Source organism: Arvicanthis niloticus, chromosome 12 (genome assembly GCF_011762505.2).
Source record: "Arvicanthis niloticus isolate mArvNil1 chromosome 12, mArvNil1.pat.X, whole genome shotgun sequence".
NCBI classification, from domain to species: domain Eukaryota; kingdom Metazoa; phylum Chordata; class Mammalia; order Rodentia; family Muridae; genus Arvicanthis; species Arvicanthis niloticus.
This window is the reverse complement of record NC_047669.1, coordinates 30,175,080-30,191,194: the sequence shown is the minus strand read 5'-3', so window position 1 is coordinate 30,191,194 and position 16,115 is coordinate 30,175,080. Positions and strand designations below refer to the sequence as shown.

The 16,115-nt window shown below is 42.3% G+C and overlaps 1 protein-coding gene across 7 annotated transcripts in view; it reads left to right on the top strand.

Annotated features, from left to right (window-relative positions):
- Gramd1c (GRAM domain containing 1C) overlaps positions 1-16,115 on the top strand; it is a 77,252-nt gene that overhangs the window by 35,835 nt on the left and 25,302 nt on the right. For 3 of the 7 annotated variants that reach the window (XM_076942978.1, XM_034515300.2, XM_076942975.1), the window contains 3 exons: positions 6,268-6,386; positions 9,869-10,001; positions 13,185-13,347. In XM_076942978.1, the coding sequence (XP_076799093.1) occupies positions 6,268-6,386; positions 9,869-10,001; positions 13,185-13,347 (415 nt within the window). Of the gene's footprint in view, positions 1-3,034; positions 3,373-6,267; positions 6,402-9,868; positions 10,002-13,184; positions 13,348-16,115 lie in introns of those variants that run through there. The other 4 variants (XM_076942976.1, XM_076942974.1, XM_076942979.1 and 1 more) reach the window with 3 other exon arrangements.

Sequence of the window (16,115 nt, the reverse complement as noted above, 5' to 3'; positions counted from 1 at the left end):
CACATAGCCACACATACACACATGAATGCACCCCCACACATGCATGCACACACACGCATACATACACAGAAACACACACATACAATGCACTCTTCGTGTATCACGGCACGCACACATGCACACACACACCTGAATACACACACACACACTCACCTGTTCACACAGATCACACATACAAAAAAGGCAAAAAGGTAAAAAGTGCAGTCTGAAAATGAAGTTTCAGGTCCAATACCTCACAGAGCAGAAACCTACACTCATATAAAAGTCTAAGGCTTAGACAGCATGACTTTCAGCCTTATTCTCAATGGTCAAAGGTAGTGTGTGCTCTTCCACATGGGCATACGGTGTTGAGGGGAGCTGATTAAATGTCCACAGGTGTACTCTCTCTGAGTTCTGCTTTGTCACTCTGGATTCTGTTTTGAGGTCCACTAACTAGAATGGTGGTAGGGGAGAGTCCAATTTGTGAGCGTGTTGGGAAAGGAGTTTAAAACAACTGACAGAATGCATTACCGTGTGTATATAAAGAAAGAACGGCATGTTAGCCTGCTAGAGGCTTCTTTAGACAAAGGCCAAGAACACAGGGTTGAGAAGAAGGGCTCACAGGCAGACTTTGATCAGCACAGACATATAAGGAGAGTGAAGCAGAGATGAACTAGCATCAAGTTGTTCCTGAAAGCCAGCTCCCTTTGCTCAGTCACACTTGTCATCGACTTTCTGATGGCTGGCTGCCTGACTCCACCGGAGTGGCTTTCTAATCTCTAGGAAATGGGTCCCTGTGATATGAGAGGGCGTTTCCAGCTGAATGGGCATCCGCAGTGTGTGAGCCTGTCTCACTGAGCTCGGCCTGCCTGAACCCAAGCCCAGGACGCCGGCAGAGCTGAAGCTGCTCTGCAGAGTTACTTAGGGTTTACTCTTCTGGTGTTAAATCTAGCAAATGCAGAATTTAAATCTGCCTTATGAAAAAGACACCAACATTACAGTTTTAATTATATTTGTTACATGGTAGTCTGCAGGGAAAAATATGCATTCCTAAATTTTCCCTATCTTCCTCCTCCTCCTTCTCTTCCTCCTCCTCCTCCTCCTCCTCCTCCTCCTCCTCCTCCTCCTCCTCCTCCTCCTCCTCCTCCTCCTCCTCCTCCTCCTCCTCCTCCTCCTCCTCTTGGATAGCCCAGCTCTCCAAGCCAGAACCATGGTCAAATCCTCTTTCTTCTATCTTCTTTGCCAATCGTGTCTACTGCTGCCACGGTCCTTATCATTCACCTAGATGGCTCTTTCTAACACTTGTCCTTCCTGAGGCTGTTGAGTGGAGTTTTACAGGTGACTTTTGGGGAGCACAGCTGTAACACCGTTCCTTTTCTGCATGAACCCACGAGGTCGTGATCCACAGTGGGCAGGCTGTGGGACTCAGCCTGACAGACATTGCTCCCTGTGACCCCGCTCCTCCTCCAGCCTCCCAGCACACACACCTCATCTTAGTGACCTGAGTGCCAGGTAGCCTCACTCTCTGGATGCTGGCATTAGCCATACACTGCTGGTCACATGCTCACCTTGCTTAACCTTTCCACAGTGTTTGGCACCTTTGTCTTCTTCCTCCATGAGGAACCTGGATTTTCCCCTTAACTCTGTTCTTCCCCTGAACCCTTTGTGACACCCATTCCTCTTCTACTTATGCACTGTGTCCTGGACTTTCTTCAGGGTCCAACTTTTGCAGGGGTTGGGGGGGTGGATTCTATCTTCTCCTTTAAGCAAACTAAATTGTGCTATCTACTTGCCAGTAAATTTGTTTGTTTGTTTGTTTTGTTTTGTTTTGTTTTTTGAGACAGGGTTTCTCTGTGTAGCCCTGGCTGTCCTGGAACTCACTCTGTAGACCAGGCTGGCCTTGAACTCAGAAATCTGCCTGCCTCTGCCTCTCAAGTGCTGGGATTAAAGGCATGCGCCACCGCCGCCCGGCCAAATTTGTTTTTCCCAAATGTAGTTAGTGAAAGAGGTACGTGAACACCAATTACAGATAAATGTTCCCACAGTTATTTGGTCAGCAGAGGAAGTATGTATGTATAACTACAGTTTCAACCAATGAAAACCTAGTACAATACACCAAGGTTTCATAGAAGCCGGCTTCCAGTTTGCCTCCTTCCCAGGAGGGAGTGGAGTCTTTATTTATTATTTTAAGATTGGGTCTTTTTATTATGCAGCTCTAACTGTCTCATGTCACTATATAGACTATGAGATCCACCTGCCTCTGCCCCCTGAACGCTGGGATTAACAGTGTGTGCTACCCACACCGGGTTGACAGGAGGGTGTGGGATTCTTCAGTGTCACTCTGGTAACGCCATCAGACGTTAGTATTCTCAAAAGCTGGTCTTGGTACTTCGTCAAGCAACTTTTGACCTGTCTGTACACTTTACTAAGTTAACAGAGAGAACTGTTAGAAACTAGGGCAAGTTTTGATTTCTCATTTAAAAACATTTCTCTTTGGGAAAAATTAGAATTGGTAGATGAGACCCTGTGTCCTATTTGTTATAGTCCAGGACTCTGCCAGGAAATTGTTCTGAATGAACTAAAGCCAGAGATATTCTCAAGGGAAAGAGTCATCCAGCAATGGAGACTTAAACTTTGCAGTGACTAAAGACAAGCTGAATGCCTTACCGGAAGAGCTGGCTCTTCTGGCTAACTCCCCAACATTCCTTTTAGGTACTCAGGATAGGATCTATGCTAGTTGTGAAGGCAGGAGTCTGATGAGGAGACCAGTCAGCGCTGATGTGGAATAAGAACAGATATAAATGACTCACTAGAGTTGAATTGAAAACCATTGTCATCGGGAAGTTACGTTTTAACATAGGTAATTTTCACGTGGGGTTAAAATAATATTGCAGTAGGTATTTACATTAATTGAGGACGCGTAAGATCTTTTCATTTGCATCCTGTCGCTAATCGGTGTGTACAGTAGAAGAAATTAGGAATTGTCCCTTTAATAGAGCAATGTTTACCTAGCCTCTTCCAGTGGGCGTGGCCTCGGAACCTGTGGAGTGAGGTGTGACTTCAGCTCTGCAGTCTGACCCGCCCCCTGGAAGGGGGGCTGGTGCTCGGAATCAGGAAGAGACACCTGAAGCTTCACACTGCCTTGGAACTTGGCTTTTACGTGGCGAAGAGCCTCATAGCAGTAGGAAATTGAAGTAGCCAGTTTGCTTAGCTGTCATCAAAGTTTTGAAGCTCTACTGTGGATAAATACTTCATAGAGTACTAAGAACACCAAGCTTTCTGGGCCAGAAATTGATCTGCTGACTTTTGACTCCTATCTGGTTACTGCTTGGTCCACCTTTATTTTGCTCAAGTATCTGCAGGCTGAACCAGAGCCGCTCCGCTCTTTTGCAGGTAGGTGGTCGGCTTTCATATAATATTTAGGTCGGCTTTGTTTTTGTTTTTGTTTTTTAAGGCTCAGCTGCTAAATACTGAAAAAGTCGCGACTATCAGCTGGCGTGTTTGAACAGTGTGATTGTAAATAGTGACGTTTTTTTGAGACAGCTGGACAACCTTGCAAAAATAGTCATTTTTAACAAATTAGCAAATCGACAACACCGTGAATTAAATGAGTTTTGTTTTATTTTCCATTAACCAATTACGTATTTACATTTAACTAATGGATGAAAACGTATGTTGAAATTATCTTGCTAATTAACTTAAATAGCATTTTGTTTCTCAGGTTTTGCTCGCCAATTGCAAAGTCTTTTACCGTTAGGAAGCTGAGTGTTCACCACCAAGTCATTTGTTTGCTTTAGTTTTTATATTCAGAAATGTCTATTATTTCAAAATGTTTTTTGTGAAAGGTTAATAATCTAACACGCGTTGTGCTGAAAAAATTGTCTTCTTTTGGTAAAGCTAACTAACCATCCCTTTGTGTTACGAAAACGGTTCCAAAGATGTCCTCTCTGGAAGACTTAGTTAATTTGCAGTATGAGGTATTGTTATGAAAACAGAATCCACACGGAATCTCTGGAGTAGAAGGCGAGTCCCTTTAGGACCAAGGACAGGAGTTTCCTTAACTGTCACTAATGGGCCTTTACATTTTTCTTCTCTGGGTATTCTATTTGAGGAGAATTCATCCACTAGAAAGACAGTTCTAGTAAACAGAAAGCATTACAGAATTTGTTTTCTAGATGTATGATTTGCAGTTGGAGTTCTCCAGCCTGAGATTTCCACTCCCTGTTAATATCATCAGCTCGAAGCAGAGAAGCTTGTTTTTCTTAGCTCAAATCCTTTTATTTGTAGGTATCTAGATATTTTTGACATTTTGAAATGTGGATAATGACATCTGAATTGTCATCAACTGGTCTTGTGGTCTGGTCATCTGGGCTTGGCAAACTGGGATACAGCTGCCACAAGTACAGATGTTTTCCTTTTAAGCTCCCTGGTTCCATGAAATGTAACCAGAGTTATCAAGTAAAAGAAGGACACACAGCTGCTCCTGGGATGAAGGAAGAGGAGGAGGTGTTTGTTGTACAGAATACCAGGGCTGAATCCAGGGTCTTTATACATTTGACCCCATTACACATTTTCACATTCTACTTCCTAACTTTAAAATATTCCTCTAATTGGGCTAAGAGATGACTTACTTGCTGGCTTTGTAACTAACATTACTTCCATCCTTCTATTCCCTCTCTATGGCTTGGTTGCCTCCTCTCCATCTCTTTTAGTTTTTCTTCCCCACATCCGTCTTTCCTCCAGCTTATCCAGAAGCCCATCTCTACCATGGAGCCTCATCTGGTCACCCTGGTTCTCAAAAGTATTAACCCCTTTTGCACTTTCCCTATCCCACTGAACCCACCAGCCCATTAGCACATGATCTTGCTCGTCTTATTTAAGAGTGCCCTATATCCTTCAGATATAAGTACTTAATGCTGAGATTGTTTTTATACTCTTAGGTTCTCAATAAAGAGCTGTGGAATGACTGAAAGATCTGTTGACAGTTGCTTCAAGTGCTACACTGTCTGTCTCTTGTCTTGCTCAATCATATAATTAATTGTAATGCTCCTAGAAACCAGTCTGTTACTATAACATGATGTTATTTTTCCAAATAGTTTACAGCTTGCTTTGTTTGATTAAGGTTTTTTTAAGTGGGTCGATGTGTGTGTGTGTGTGTGTGTGTGTGTGTGTGTGATGCCCATGGAATCCCAAAGGGTGTGTCAGATCCTTTGGAATTAGAGGTATTTGTGACTTGTCTCATGTGGGAGCTAGGATGTGGTCACTGGTCCTTTGATAGAACAGCAAGCACTCCTAACCACGGATTCGTTTTTTCTGCTGTGATTTTACCACTGATATGCTATCTGTAAAGAAAGCAAGCTGGACTTTATTAAAGGTAAATTGGCATTCTGAAGATTGTTTTCTTGCATTTTATATTTTAAGGAAATGTAATTTAGAGCTCATTGGTGTACAAAGTTCTAAAAATGCTTAAAATATCCAGAGACAAGAGTGAATTAAAAGTTTTGGTTCTGAGTTGACATTTAGGACAACTCTGAATTGTGATCATGTGTTGTATGGATTTCAGATCAGTAATCACCAGAAATGATAAGTAACTTACTTTTATAGAAAAAAAAAACCACTTTAAACATCTTTACTGAAGTGTACTTATGCACAGTAGCGACTTTATTACACACTTTGAAAACCCACTATTTTCTAAGTGGGATGTGCTTTTAGTTTCAACGACTTTGGAGAATAGCTCGAGTCCGAGATCAGCCTGAAGAACATGGTTAAACCCTATCTCAGATGAGGGATGATTTATCTGTTTATCTATTTAAGTCCTTATTTACTTATTTATTTTTACATTTTTTTTTTGCCTACATGTAGGTCTGAGCACCACTCGTGTGCCTAAGATGGCCAGAAGATCCCCTGGAACTGGAGTCATAGATGGTTGTGAGCCACCATGCAGGTGCTGGGAATCAAACCCAGGGCTCTCTTATCCATGGAACATCCTCTTGTATCGTCTCTTATCAAATGGTCAAACTTAACCTTTCCATTTCAGTGCTGGGAACTGAACTCAGAGCCTTGTGGATGGTATGCAGTTCTCAACCACTAAGCTATATGCTGCCCAATCCTCATTAACCCATTTTTTAAAAAATAGAATATAGAGAGACAGATGGGCCAGGATCCCATCAGAGCCACACCTTGACTGCTCAGGCCACGGCTCCTATGACTTTGGCCTTTGTGCTTTGAATTACTGTTACATTATCTGTTGCATTTACCGATAGTCATGCGATGTTTCTGTCCTCTTAGAGCCTGACCAGACAGGAGTTCTGGCAACTGCTCCAGCAGAACTATGGCACGGAGCTGGGCTTAAACGCCGAAGAAATGGAACACTTGTCATTATCAATTGAAGAAAATGTGCAGCCAAGGTACAGGGAGGCAAGGTAGCATGTCAGGGTGTATGATGCACCGTCACATGTAGGTCATTTCCGTTCTGAATTTCTAGGAACTCATCATTTAGTGCGGTTTGACCTTTTGTTGGCAGAGTGCAATTGGGAGAGAAGAGACTCATTTGCTAAGTCTGTAAACATGTGTGGGACATGAAGACATGTTACAGATGAGGCTATGATTCTTAGCATTTGCATCTAGAAAGGCTTTTTCTTAAGGATCTAGAGCAGGGCCTGGTGAGATCTCCGAGCTCACAGGAGACACTAGAGCAATTTGAGGGGTAGGGTGGTTTCATGACTTTTCCTCTAAGGCTCTCCAGCACAGTGACACGTACCTAGCACTCAGTAGACACTGACCACATTAGTCAAAGGAGCTGACAGTGGCCCGGGAATGCAAGCCACGGTGAGGCCAGGGTCACGTGTACAGTGTGATAAAGAAATTAGTAGAGAGATTATTTTTGACAGCTGTTCATTTAGAAGTGTAAATATTTTACTAACTGTCCAAGGAAAAATATACCTTATCAATGCTAATTGAGGCCAGACCCTCAATAAACAAAGGTAATACATTAAAATACATAATGTAGCAACCATTATGCCAAGTGAGAGAAGCCAAGATCCAAGGACCAAATCTTGCCATGTTGGCTGGGAGCCTATTGGGTAACGGCTGAGCCATCTCTGCAGCCCTCTGAATCTTATAATGTAAATATGTTGAAAGTCTTAATATACACACAGATGCTTTCCTCCTCTGGGCAGTCTTCTATTCTGCTGCTCCAACCTATGTTGTCTCAGTTTACATCAATATTTGATAGTCTTTTTTCACACAGCTGCACATGCATATTTTATAACTTTCCTGTAAAGTTCACATTTTTCCATTGCACTGCTATCATTATAAGGTTTACTGGTATTGCTTAGGTACTGAGACGGTGTAGAAAATCAGTTTACTAATGCAGAGAGCCTTGGGGTATATAGTCAATAAGATCTGGATTGTGCTTTGTAGCTGAGATATCTCTGGCAAACCTTTGGACATTCCCAGGCCTAGGTTTCCTGATCTATGAACATGAGGCAGTTAGATTAGGGGACCTTCAAGGTCTCTGCAGACGAGTGAACTCTGTAGCTTCGGAAGCAGGAAAGAATACGTATTTTGACCTAGTATCTCATACACGTTGGAGGTCACCAGTGAAGCTGTCTTGTCTTCTCCTGGTGACTGTTTTCTAAAAAATATGGGGCAAGATCCTTGTGCCGTTCTTCCTGCTCCCTCTCCCTCTGAAAACAGCAAGTCCGCTTCAAACCTTCGTCGCCTCAGCTCTCCATGTTTTTTGTCTCTGAGAACAGAGACAAGAATGAGAAATTCTTGTGTTCCCTCCTTTCCTTTCTCTTTCCTATCCTCCTTAAGCTCCAGAGATCTCCATAGTCAACTGGTGAGCTATTTCAAGGATCTTCCCCCGCCCCTTACTCCCCACAGAGCCCCACCGTTCTGCCTATCCAGGAGGGAGCTGGTAGCAGGCCTATTTATCATTATTTGGGCAGAGTTAAATAGGGCTTGTGCTGATTTATTTTATGTCCACTTGACATAAGCTAGAGTCATCAGAGAGGAGAGAGCCTCAACTGAGAACAGGCCTCCCTAAGAGCCAGCTTAAGGCATTTCCCTAATTAGTGATTGATGGGGGAGGGCCCAGTCCATGGTGGGTGGTGGCATCCCTAGGCTGGTATTTCTGGGTTCTATAAGAAAGCGGGCTGAGCAAGCCATGGAGAGCAAGGCAATAAACAACTCTCCCCACTGCCTCTGCATCAGCTCCTGCCTCCAGGTTCCAGCCATGCTTGAGTTCCTTCGAAGATGAACAATGATATGGAAGTGCAAGCCAAATACCCCCCCCCCAGCAACAGTAACCCTAACTAGGACAGGAATATAATACGTCTAAGCCTTTTAAACTCATTCTGTGGGATGAGATTGCATAAGATGTTAGGCTGATACTTTATTTAAATCTTTGTGTACATGTAATAATTATTACATGGGAATTGGATTTGATGATAGATTACTGGAAAATGGGTTGGTTATGCTCCTTAGATATGATAGCTTACACTAAAAAACCAAAAGCAGACCTTAGAACATTTGCTGTAGTCTTGGCGCTATAACCGTTCGAAGGCTGTGTTTTCACAAGTTATTCTTGGGATTGAGTAGCTTGTCAGTGGCAATGGGACCCGAGGAGCCCACACTATTCTTAGGACCTGAACTCAGGTAAAGCTGGATTCTCAGCACAGAAAAGAATTTTAGGACAAGTGAGAGTAAACCAGGTTTGTTAAGTAGATAAGAGAGACAGGTGCTGGTGCATGCTTGATTTAAGCACAAGGTGGGGAGGCGGGAGCAAAAATAGAGACGGGGAGACAGAGCTACCTTTAAGGAAAAAGAACACATCTAAGACATGGGTGCGGGGCTTCTCAAGAGAGCCATGAGTCATTTTCTTTACAGTGAATATATGTATATATGATCCTGCCATTTTAAAAGTTATATTGTTTAAAGAGTATATAGTTCATCACAAGGTTTAACGATTTAGTTTCAAAGTTAAGTTTTAGAAATTGAATAAGAGTATATGAATTTTCTTTTGTAAAAGAAACTATAATGTGACTTTATGTGGTACATTGCTCAGAGAGGAATGCTGGCACAGTTAAGCCCCGGTCCATAAACATCTTCCTCCTAGGTAAGCACAGAGGGCTGGCTGTTTGAACATCCTTCTTTCGACGTCTTTAGCTTTTTAGGCAGGTGTTTCGTTTTGTTTTGTTTTGAACAGGGTTGTGTAGCTCTGGCTATCCTGGAACTTGCTTTCTAGAGCAGACCGTCCCTGAACTAGCAGAGATCCTTCTGCCTCTGCCTCCAGGTGCTAGGATTGAAGGGGCACGACACCACACCTGCCTCGTTGCCAGCAGTCTCGATTTTGTCATTTGTGTTGAAGTTTCTTGACTTTGAGCTAGAAGGAAATGGAAACCAGATCTCAGAGTAAAGGGGCCTATTTCCCTTCCCACATACCCTTGTTTTCCTGTCTTTCTGTCCTGCCTCAGCCTGACTGATGACCATTATATTTAGAGGAGCTTCCACCCCCTAGAGGGCCTCATTACCTCTGTTGAGACTAAGTCAGAAGCAAGACAACATAAAACTGCCTTCTGGTGCCTAGTGGCACCCAACTCAAACATCTTCCCAAACCTTTGAAGCTCTGTGGTTTTACAGTGCAACCTTGGATCAGCTGGGCTACTTGTATTTCATTATGTTTTTAGTAGTTTCTGAAATGTATGAGTTTGCATATGAACATGTTTTACTTCAAGAATAAAGTTAGCTGGTGTCTTTAAGAGGGTAGCTTAATAATCTACTCTTTGTTGAGCTGTGTTAGGCTAGCAAACCCCTCTGAGAGGGACATGAAGGGTTGTCTTCATGGAGATGATCTTATGCTTCTGTAATGCCGTGTTTCCTACAGAAGCCCAGGAAGAAGCAGCGTGGACGACTCTGGGGAAAGAGATGAGAAGTTCTGCAAGGCCATCAGCTTTACACAGGAGTCAATAAGCAGAGCTTCAGAAACAGAGTCATTGGATGGGAACTCTCCGAGAAGAGTCAGTATCTGCTGTTCCTCAAAACCTACACCCGATACCGATTCCTGTTAATCGTAAGATCAGACCAAGTCAGAAACGCAGTGCATTCAAAGTGTTTAAAAGCTTGGAATATCTGGCTGCTACTTTATTTCAGGAAGAGAGTTTAAGTCTCTTAAGCAGCAGAGGTTACATAGGGGTAGTACATGCTGTTCTTCAAAGATGGCTAAGGCACAGAGCTACCAGCAGGTTCTTGAGCAACATATATTAAAACACTAAGTACTGTTTAAAATATAACAAGATGTAGGAACTTGTAGTTAGCAGAATTGCCCCAAGAATGAGGAGTGTGTGTGTGTGTGTGTGTGTGTGATGGAGAAAATGTGTTTTGAATGGGGAGAGAGATGAGCTGTTTGCACAGGCTTGGTCACAGGGAACACTTCTTTTTTCTTTTTCATTTTTCTTTGTTTTTGAGTAGAAACAAATAACACATTAAATATGACAGCCCAACTGGGTTTTTAGTTAGCTGGTGAGCTTCATTTTTTTTTCAAGTATCATATGTGTATTAGCTTTAAAATTTACTGAGTTTCAATCATTTGGAGTCGTGATTTTATTTTTCTTAGACAGGGTCTTGTCGTGTCTTGAGCAGGCCTCAACCTGTGTCATAATCTTCTTCACTCTCCCTAGTACAAGGGTTGTAGGCATTTACAAACACACCTGGCTCATTGTTCCTGTTATTTGATAGTCAGTGTGTCTCCCCTACCAATGGCAGCCCCTTCAGAGGGGCTCCTGTCTTTTTAAACTGACCACTAATCTCTTGTGTTTTCCTTTTTTTTTTCCTGACACAGCAATGTGTCCCGTGTACATCAGAGTGCTTTCCCTCACAGACACTGTGCCATTTTTTCTAATGAGCCATTTTCTTAGTGAAGAATAAGGTATTCGGAGACCACCTTCTAAGAGCTGGGTGCTTTGACACAGATTTTCCTGTTTGGGGCCGGCAGCTGGACTGGCTGGTTTTAGAGCGGTAGCTGTGAAGGTACTGAGAACAATTCTCAGCATTCAGTAAGTGTCCTAAAGCCATAGGCTGTTGTTATTGAAAGACTGCGTGTAGTTAGCAATGGTTCTCTTTTTCAGACCCTCAGGTGCTCTAGCATCTCCTCTGGGTAAATGTTTAGAAAACACTGACATAGGTCTTATCCGTGTGTTAGGTCCCCAGTTCTACACTTGCTTTAGCAACTGTCCTTCCTCATGCTTCTGCTTTTACAAAGCTTAAGCTCTAAGAGACACTCAGGGATCTACTACTGCACAAGGGACGTCATTCTGGAAGTTAATCTTTGTATGCGGGACACTCGGTGAGGGGAGGGGACAAGATGAAGGACTTCTTGCAGAATCATTATCCATAAGTCCACCTTTGAGGGCTGGGTTCTCAGGACTCCAGTCTGTCACTTAGTCCTCCTCCCTCCTCTGTCTAATGTGTCCCCTCTTGGAACACTTAGCCTGCTGGCCTTACCTCTAGTTCTGTCCCTGAAAGAAGTTGTCCATCCCTAGTAGTGAATGGGATGGGAAAGAGCACAATAGGTCAGTGACATTCTTGTTGATGTACACAGAGGTTTTCAAACTTGTGGTTCTTTTTTCCCAAGGAGTGTTATGGTGAGAGTCTCAGGTCTTAGAGATTAGCAAATGTTGTCTGTCTTTCACTTTGATTTTGTTTTCTTTAACCTTCATCAAATTGAAAAATAGCAAAAATCAGAAACAACTAAAACTAATATACCTTGTGAAACAACTAAAATTAATATTCCTTGTGAAATACAGGAAACTATTTGGAGATAAAAACAATACAAATGCCAACAATTTGTTACTTTTTTCCTTTCTTTTAAAATTATTAAAATTTATAAATTTATTTATTTTTTTATATGTATTTATTTTATGTGCATTAGTGTTTTACCTGCATGTATGTCTGTGTGAAGGTGTTGGGTTCCCTGGAACTGGAGTTATAGACAGTTTTAAGTCACTGTGTGAGTGCTGGGAATTGAACCCAGGTCTTTTGGAAGAGCAATCAGTGCACTTAATCACTGAGCCATCTCTCCAGCCCCATTCTTACTTTTTATATAGGATCTACAGATATTTATATAATAGGAAATAAAATTTAGTTAGCAAGAAGATAACAGTGTGGAGCTTTGCTTGGCTCTTGAGAGGCTCTGAGTCTACTAAGCAAGCATATTGCTCTCTACTGTGTAATTCCCAAATATATCAACTCTTGATTCTGGCTGCATTCTCTGCTTGAAGAGTCAGTTCTCTGGATACAGTAGTCTAACTCTTTAATAAGTTGTGTCCTGGATCCCAATTACCACTCAGCATCCTGACCGACCAGTGGTTAAAACCTGTGTTCTCCCTGGAGCTGAGTATCCATTCAGTGCTAGGCAAGGATCTTCTAGAGCAGAAAAGAGAAGGACTGGATATATGTTTTATATGCCCTTTTATCTGTGTACACAGGGCAGAGGAATTCTTCTGTATAGTTAATACATATTTCGTACTTACCTTACTGATTGTAGTTAGTTCTATTTGAATCATAACATAACAACAGATTTACATTTAATGCCCATCATTTACTATCTCTACCTACTATTATGTCTGTTACTGTGGAAATGACCTGTCCTCATTATTCATGCCCAGAAAGCATATATAACGTATTTTGGTATATTTTTATTCTCTATCTCTCCGTCTTTTAGTGGTAGGACCATCAGGATGGTTGTGAAGCTGATCTCCCTCCTCTCCCTAAATGACTTCTATCTCTTTATGGTCCTTCCATTTCTACTTTAGTTCCTGGTTTTGAGAGAGGTGGGCACCGGCCAAGGAAACTAACCTGGGTTTGGCCTCTCGGAAGACCCTATGGTTCCATATCTTTGTCTTCTGTTTCCTTTCCCTTGTGCTCCAGCCACTCACATGTTGGTAACTTCCTTTGAATTCTTTTATGTGATGTTCTTCATGTTTGCCGTTCACCACTATGTGAGAACACTGCAGAAAGGCCTTCGTTACCTACTAACATATCAAGGGTAGCATTCAATCCTCACAGAATGCTGTTAATATTTTCCAAAAAGCAGCATTTCAACCCAGAACTCCTCATGTTTAATACTAAAGTTCTTGCTGTTAAGACCTATGTTTCAAATCAGTTTTTAAAAAAACTTTTAAACCAAATTGTATGTCTTTTAGGGATTAGGTAAAGAGGACTCCCAGAATGAGAGAGACACGAGAAAAAGTCCTTCCCTAGCTTCAGAAAACAGACTAAGCAGAGCGCCCTCCAAGTCACTGGACTTGAATAAGAATGAATACCTTTCTCTGGACAAAAGCAGCACTTCAGATTCTGTGGACGAAGGTAAAGAATTTAAATCTTAACAAAATTCCAGGCATGTCTTCTAACGTTTACCTTTGTGTTAGGAGTGTGTGTGTATGTGTGTCTGTGTGTGTGTGTGTGTAGAGTGAGAATTTGATTGTGGCAGCCTCACACTACAGAGAACCAGAAAAGGAGTGGATGCGTATAGAAAACAGGAGACCAGCTAGTCAGTCCACACATCTTTATTTCTTTCAGAGCCTGGAGTTTGAAGGTCGCCATTAGTTAGAGTGACTTAGAATTCTAAGCTTTCAGGACTAGGGAATTAGGACATAGTGGATATCTCAGTGCAAGTACAAGGATCTGAGTTCTACCCCCAGCACCCACATGACAAACTCAGCATTTGGTGGCCATGGTGGCGCAGGTCTGCCCTCCCAATATCAGCAAGGTAGGGACAGGCAGATCCTTGGTATCACTGACCTGGCAGCCTCTCATAATCAATACGTTCCAGGTCCCAATGAGAGGCAAGACCAGGTAAAGGTGTCTGTCTCCTGAGGAACCACACTGAAGGTTGTCTGAACTTCACAGACATAGGCACACGTGTACACACACAAACAAATTTGCCTAAACACTAGTTCTTACACACACACACACACACACACACACACACACACACACGGTTTTCATGCAGTGGACATAGAGCAGTACTAGTGGAAAAGCAAATCTCTTACTAGAAAGCCTGTATGCCTCTCCTACAGGCCGAGGTAAGATATTCCCAGTTACTGCATTCAGTCTACCTCTCCTCTACCTATGGCAAAATAAGAAATTGTGGGTTTTGTTTGAACACATGGATGAGTTAGCTGTGCAGGGGTTGGATTGAGGATAAGATCTTTGATTCCAGTCTTCTTTCATTTAAACTACTTACCAAGCTTATTACTATTACTATGTATTACTATTAAAGATAGGTTCTCACTGTGTAGTCCTGGGTGGCTGGCCTGGAACTCACTTTTGCTGTTGAACTCCGAGATCTTCCTGCATCTGCCACTGCTGGGATTAAAGGCGTGAGTAACAGGGCCAGCACTTCCCAACTGCTTTTCTGTCTTCTTTTTCCAAAGGGATATCTGCTAGGTGTGGTGGCACACACCTTTAATCCCAGCATTTGGGAAGCAGAGGCAGGTGGATCACTGTAAGCTTAAGGCTGGCCTGGTCTACATAATGAGTTCCAGACTAGCCAAGGTACATAGTGACATCCTGCCTCAACCAACCAACCAAACAAACAAACAAACAAGGTTCTTTCTATTAACCTTGAAAGCAAGTAGTCACATTCTCAGATAAATATTAATTTGAATTACTGTGTGTGGCTTCCAAAAGGAAATAAAAATGTCTAGAAAGCAACTGTGTTTAAAAGATTACCTGCTGGGCAGTGGTGGTGCACGCCTTTAATCCCAGCACTTGGGAGGCAGAGACAGGTGGATGTCTGAGTTTGAGGCCAGCCTGGTCTACAGAGTGAGTTCCAGGACAGCCAGGACTACACAGAAAAACCCTGTCTCAAAAAAAAAAAACCAAAAACAACAACAAAAAGATTACCTTATTGATGTTACTTAAAGATTCCTATTCCACTCTGTATGGGTGACATTGCATGCTTCTGACTTTGTTGATCTTTTAGAATATTTTTGAGAAATATTTAGAGATAACTTTGAGGGCAGAAGAAGCATGCTCACACCTCATGATCACATCTGAACTCTTTTATTAGAGTCAGAGTATATTGAAATTTTTAAATTTAAATTTATTTTCAATCACTTTAAATTTTTTATTAATTTATTCTCTCATATATTACATCCAACCGAAGTTTCCCCTCCCTCCCCGCCCCTCCCCCCACAATCCACTTCTGCCCTCTTCAGAAAAGGGCAGGCCTTCCAAGGATATCAATTAAACATGGCATATCAAGTTGCAGTAAGACTAGGCACATACCTCATATCCAGGCTGGATGAGGCCACTCAGGAGAAGGTCGAGGTTCCCAAGGGCAGGCGAAAGTGTCAGAAACAGCCCTCGCTCTCTGGAGTCTCACAAACTCACCAAGCTACACAGCTATAATCAAATCACTTTTAAAGGAACATTGTATACTTGAAATTTTTTTTTACAAATAAAACTGCTAATTATATTGTATGTGACATTTAAACATTCTACATGGTATTTAAAATAATGCATGGGGCCAGTGAAGTGGCTCAGTGGGTAAAAGTGCTTGTCACCAAGCCCAATAACTTGAAAAAAATAAAATTAAACAAATTACTTGGTTTAAGAAGACCAATAGATTTAGCTAAACTCTAATGATGATGAATAATCAGAGTCTTTACCAAAGGAAGTCCTTCTTTCGGTATCAAAGGTATCAGATGTGCTGCTCTGTGCTTTATATTGTTGCACAGGCTCAACAGATAGTATCCTTCCTGATATCCCAACTGTAATAAAATAGGGAAGGACAAAAAACAAAACAAAGGGCAAGTCAGAGAGACCAGAATAGCACCCTTAACACTATGGTGGCCAAGTTAGAGGAGAATCCTCTTAAGTGTGCCAGAGGTAACAGGGCTGCTGACTAAGCAGAAAACGAGGATGACCCCATCAGTCAGGCCAGCCACCCTCTGAAGAGGAAGGAGGGAGATCAGCTATGGAGCAGCAGCAGCTGCCGAAGGTCCCTGAGCTTCATAAGACAGGACCGACATATGCCAAGCCTGCCCAGTATGCCCCCTTGATGCTCACACATTATATTAGACAGCACGAGCTGCCATGACAGATACCACATGACTCAGACAAGAGCA